Genomic DNA, 6,230 nt, shown 5'->3' with positions numbered 1-6,230 from the left:
TAATGATATGATCTGGAACTTTCCCTGTGGTCATACTCCTCAGCCTGGCAATGCTGCCTAAATGAACATCTCCAAAATCTACTCAAGGATGGGCACAGATACTAGCTATCAAGATGTGTGTCTATTCAGTATGTTCTGTTAGGAAACTAGCTAGTCCCCAAAACCCCAAGGACTTGTTGAGTGATACATACCATGGAATATGCCACAGTCATTGTAAAGGAGGTGGCATCAGCTTAATGACGTAAGAACTATGAGTGAAGAAGGCAGGTTATGAAGCAGTATGCATTATAGGCTCCTAGTTTTATTTTTTTTCCAAATCATAATATGCATAGGAAACACCTGGAAAATTGTATACCAAAATACTAATAGTGAGTACCTCTGAATAGTGGTGAATGGGATTATGTGGGATTTTAATTCAATTACTTTATTTTATTTTATGTATTTATTGAATGCTTTATAGAAAACACACATTTACCATATTATTGAAAGACCAACAAAATTATTTTAAAAATAAGTGCCTCCAGTTGTCTTCAATTACGAAATGTGTTATTTTTTAGTAAAATATGTTATTTTTAAATTAACAGAACATATTTTTAGTAAAATATGTTATTTTTTAAATTAAAGTAACCCAACTCTCATAATTTCCATTTCAGAGCTAGAACCTCAGCTTTCCTCTCCATGTATTTATATTTAGCTCCTCTCACATGTATTTAGGTGGAGAAATATTTAGGTGAGAAAAATGAACTTTTGACTCTCACACAAAGGCCAATTCCATATTTGTCATATTGTGAGCTAATCTTCATTTTCAACTTTTTCAAAATAATAAACAAATGGTGGCCTTGTTAACCTTTTATCGATTAATCAAACTGATAAATGTGCGTGGTTAAATTTTTGTGTGATAATCAATACATCATTTAAATATTCAAAGTAAGCAGTATTTAAATTTGTAAAGTCATCTCCAAACTCTTTACTTTCTTTTGCACTTAACAAAAAAGAAAAAAAAAACTCCCCCATGGAGTTTCATTTCTAAGTCCCCTTCCCCAAAGAATTCCTACTATGCTAAGAAGGTGACCTAGGCTAGCAATGCCTTTTAATGGCTTTTCCTAGGTTTCTTTAGTTTAAATGCTATGCTAAACACCAACCTGGCTTCCTTAAGGGCCAATGAGATTTGGCTTTTGTACAGCAAAAACACTACCCTTTTGTGGGTCAATCTATTGGATTCCTTTAATTCTGTTGCCCTGGGGTAGCAGTGCAGGCAAAGTCAAGCTTTCAGGGGGAGATGAGTGCCCGTCCTATTCTTCCACTCTCCCCTGGCTTACCCACACACCTCACTTCTGTGTCCCCATGGCTATAGGTATGAAATAAAACAATTTATTTAATTATATTGTGTGAATGCAACATATACCTTATCCCCTTTCTGAAAACCAGGGACCATGGTACATCCTTTAGAGGAGATTTAACTCTTAAGCTTTCAGGTTGTTCTTTACGTTCCTGAGTAGTGGATGGACAAGTGACCTTTTCCAGGTGCACAATTGGTGTGTGGCAGCGGTCTCATAGCAGGCTGGCAACCCGAGGTTTTGGATCCGGGCCCTCCTACCTCAGGCCCACGGCCCTTGTAAACACCTGCAACCAGCAGAGAGACTTGGCCTCAGGAAACCTACGGTGTCCTGGGGAGTGAGACAAGTACCACACCCACAGGTAAGATGTTTGGGGTTGACTGGTACCTTAGTCATAATAGCTGAAAGGAACTCTGTTTCTGGTGACACTTAAAGGGTACTGGTGAGGAGCATGAATGTAAAATCAGAGATCCCTGCCGCCCCCCCCCCCCCCCCCATGGCATGGTAACCAGAAAACAAGGACCCAGATGTTGTTTGCCTGCCTTTCCTTTTTATTTACTCATCATCATCATCATCATTTTATTTTCTAGAGTTTATAGCTAAACACAGAGCAGAAAGGCTTCTTTGTAAAAAAAAAAAAGGAAACAATGCACACACAAAAATACTCATTACAATGTTCCATATCCTACTTTTCTAGATTGTTTAAAAATCCCCTTTCATTACAAAAATTCTCCCACAAACAATAAACATAAAGATCTTTTAAACATCCATTCCTCTTGCTTTTACTTTCAATCACACTTTTTTTAAATTGCTAAGATTCTAACAACAGAAGTCAAACTGAAATAAAACATAGTGTAAAAAAAAATAGATGCTTTTTTTTTTTGCACTGTGGCATTTATTTTACAATGCACACAGTAGGTCAAATTGAAAGAACAAAAGTGTATTTCCCTACCTGGACCTCTCATAGAATATGCACACAGTCTATTCTGAACACAACATGTGTTGTTTTTTTGACCAGCTTCCATACACCTTCCATACCAATGGGCCTACCTACCACTACGCTTGCAGTGGTGTAAAAAGAAAAACTGAAGCATATCATTAAGAAAAATGCTGCAAGATGTGTCTATGAAGAATATCTTCGTTGTGAAGACAGGGGTGTGTGGCCTTCCACGGGCTGTCTGGGCAACGGCTGGCCTCACCCTGAGAGGAAGTCTCCGTTTTGGAAAGCAGTCAGCTCACACTCTTCTCGAGTTTGTCCTCTTGGGGGCACTCCTCGCTTTAATGCTCTTCTGGGGGCTGGCTGGCTTGGGAGCAGGTGACTTTCCCTTTGGTTTCGGGGGATTACTGCGACTGGTGCGCCCGGCTGTTCGCTTTTTGTCCTGGATGGTTCTCTGTTGTTCCTGTAGCCTCTCTTCCCACTGCTGGGAGGCAATTGGCAAACATGACTGTCAAGTACATCTCACGCCTTTATGCTACTCCACTAATATCAGAACTAATGACATTTCCCCCCACCATTGTTACACACTAATCACGACAATAGTTGTAATAGCTACTCTCCATTGTTGAGCACTTATCATGTACCAGAGGCTCATGATGCGGTTTGGACGTGCATTCATGTCATTGAAACTCACAACAGCCCTTCTGGGTGGACACCGTTGTCATGACCAGGACCCAACACACCAAGGTTATTTGCAGAAGGCCACACAGCTAGGATTCAAGTTCACCAGTCTGACTCCAGAGCCCAAGGCCCTCTAATGCAACATTCCTACACAGCAAAGCTTTCTAAAAATGGCAGACCTGGCTAAAAGCAGAAATTTATCCAGCCCAACCAGAAATCAGGGGCCTCTCACCACACTTATGGATTCACTTAATTCTCTTATATCCAATAGAAGACAGAAGTACCACCTACAGCTAGTAATCCACTCTGGTGGTAGCTAGCCAGAGCTGATGGGAAATGTGTCAGTCTGAACAGTCAAGTTTCCTTGATAGAAAAGGGCTTACTATTTTTAACAAAAATACTGTTTATTTAACAGCTGCATAAAGAAAAAAAATGGAAAAGTGGGTCCACTTAAATAGACGTTGCTTTTTATTATAACACACATGTTGCAACTTTGTTAGGATATATTTCAATCAGCAAAGAGTTTGAGCACCACCGTAGGGCAGGCATTCTCCTAAGCACAAGAATTGCAGTGAAATGAACAACCTACTAAGGTGTTCTAAAATAGTAAACTCTTCACTGTATGTTGCTACTGTGTGGTGATATTTTCAAATTCTTACTGAAGTGTATTGTAATGTTTGTTACAAAAGTAAATGGTCCAAACAGCTGATTCTTGAAAGCTTTTTCCCCCTTCAGGTCCTCATGGTAGACTTACCTTCTACATTGATGCTTCTAATCTACTGCAGTCTTGGGAACCAGATAACTAATTCTTCCAGAATTTTCTGTCCAGTAACACTAAGGTGTACTCCTGAGCAACTGATGAGATTTTGGCTCAGATATAACAGTAGTGTTTTGTTCTTTTAGTCAAAAATACACTGAGTAGGGGAGGCTATGTTACATAAGTTAGTATTAATATAACTTTCCCCTTCACCAAGTGTTTTATTAATGCAAACAAGGAAATCATAAACAGTTGCAATACCTTTGTGAATCTTAAAACACAATTTCTCCTGAATACATCTAAACATATTTCAGAAGAAGAGATAGTTTAAAAATTTCAAACCAAAGACCTTATTTCTTTTAAAAAAATATATATTTGTATTGATTTCAGAGAAGAAAGGAGAGATAGAAACATCAATGATAAAAGAGAATAATTGATCTGCTGCCTCCTGCACTGCCCCTATTGGTGATCGAATCCACAACCCAACCCAAGCATGTGCCCTGACTAGGAATTGAACTGTGACCTTCTGGTTCATAGGTCGATCATTAGCCCTTGAGCCACACTGGCCTGGCTCAAAGACCTTATTTATTTAGTTCTAGTATGACTTCACACATTTGGGCAAAAAATCACTCTAACTCTTCTAATTGAATTACCAATAGTTTCTACGACATTACCACTAAAATCACGAATAGTACAAAATACAAAATAATTACTTTAAGTACAGGGAAAAAGGTTACGCTTTGTACTGTGATAGGATGAGTTTTAGAACTAGGTATTCACACCTCTACATGTATATGTCTGTTTTAATCCCTCTAGATATAAATTCTGCTCAAGTACCTGTTTGCTAAAGCAATTACATGTAATACAATAAAGAAACAAAAAAAAATTAATTTAATCTGGAAATAACCAGTAGTTCAGTATTAGATGCAGCCAAATTGTCTTTGAAGTTGAAAAGAGATTTATGATAAAAATTCCAAGTGAGAATAGCTATACTCATAACTACCTATCCAAAAGAATGGGAAGAATTCCCAAATTCTACAGATTTTCTTTACATACACTTAAATCCATATTCCTACTATTGTTAATTATACTTACTATGGATCTTTTACTAAGCTGGTCTCTCCATTTTTCAACTAAACAATTTTCAAGAAGCATCATCCTGAAAAAGAGTAATTTATCTTAATAAGCATTTTCAGTTTATGAAAGTAAAAAGTTTAAAAATACAAAAAATTAAAAAAATGTTCTTCAATAACCTCACAATCCACCATTTATATTTTGTTGATATAGCCTTTCATTCTTCCTTGTACATATACATATATATGTGTATATATATATTGTAGAGTACACTGTATATTTATATCATATTGCACATTTAATCATTATATTATACTAGAGGCCTGGTGCATGAATTTGTGCACCAGTGGGGTCCTTTGTCCTGGCCTGTGGGATCAGGCCGAAACCGATTCTCTGACATCCCCGAAGGGTCCCGGATGGCCAGAGGGCACAGTCCGATCCCACCAGTGCATGATGGGGCCGGAGAGGGATGTGGGAAGGAGGGACTGTGGGAGGGCTCCAGTGAGTGTCTGGCCCATCTCGCTCAGTCCCGATCAGCCGGACCATGCAGCAAACTAACCTACCAGTAGGAGTGTCTGTGCCCTGGTGGTCAGTACATGTCATAGCAAGCAGTTGAGCGGCTTTAGCATATCATTAGCGTATTATGCTTTGATTGGTTGAATGGCCAACCGGTTGACTGGACACTTAGCATATTAGGCTTTTATTATATAGGATAGGGTGGGGCAAAAATAGGTTTACAGTTGTGACTATGCAAAACAGAGTTATTTGGATTGAAGAATTAAGGAGATAATTTTTTAAATGTTTTATTTACTCTTTGTATTTCTTCTGGATCTTGTCTCTACAGATTTAGGTATAGACATATCTATGTTGCAGGCTTAATGTTGAAATATTATATGAACTCTTTAGAGAGTAAGGTTACTATTTCATTGTCACACCTGTTGTATTTTCTCAATTTTTATTTGCCTTTTTATTTGTGATTTTTATGTACATGCTAGTATGTGGTCACATATGTGTACTGAAATTTTTCCTTGTAATTTTTTTACATTACTTTGATGTTTACAAAATATTTTGTCATTCAGATGGCATACATTTATTTACTTAATTTTATCCTTTTAAAGTTTTTAAAATACACTGCTGGTGGGAATGCAGACTGGTGTAGCCACTATGGAAAACAGTATGGAGTTTCCTCAAAAAGATAAAAATGGAACTGTCATTTGATCCAGTGATCCCACTTCTAGGAATATATCCTAAGAATGCTGAAACACTCAGAAATAATAATGTATGCACTCCTATGTTCATAGCAGTGCTATTTACAATAGCTAAGATATGGAAACAACCCAAGCATCCATCAGTAGATGAGTGGATAAAAAGGGTGGGTACATTTACACAATGGAATACTATGCAGCTCTAAAAAAGAAGGATCTCTTACCCTTTGGGACAGCAT

The 6,230-nt window shown here is 37.8% G+C and overlaps 1 protein-coding gene across 1 annotated transcript in view; it reads right to left on the bottom strand.

The window, feature by feature from the left end:
- Positions 1 to 1,867: 1,867 nt before the first annotated feature.
- The window catches only part of SFRP4 (secreted frizzled-related protein 4), an 11,364-nt gene continuing 7,001 nt past the window's right edge, over positions 1,868 to 6,230 (bottom strand). The window contains exons 5-6 of the mRNA XM_006774850.2: positions 4,808 to 4,871; positions 1,868 to 2,758 (exon numbers count right to left, since the gene is read on the bottom strand). Of these exons, the coding sequence (XP_006774913.1) occupies positions 2,573 to 2,758; positions 4,808 to 4,871 (250 nt within the window). The 3' untranslated portion in view covers positions 1,868 to 2,572. The remainder of the gene's footprint in view (positions 2,759 to 4,807; positions 4,872 to 6,230) is intronic.

This window comes from Myotis davidii, unplaced genomic scaffold (genome assembly GCF_000327345.1).
Source record: "Myotis davidii unplaced genomic scaffold, ASM32734v1 scaffold125, whole genome shotgun sequence".
Classification (NCBI taxonomy): Eukaryota; Metazoa; Chordata; class Mammalia; order Chiroptera; family Vespertilionidae; genus Myotis; species Myotis davidii.
The sequence above is the reverse complement of the archived record's forward strand: the minus strand, read 5'-3'. Positions and strand labels throughout refer to the sequence as shown.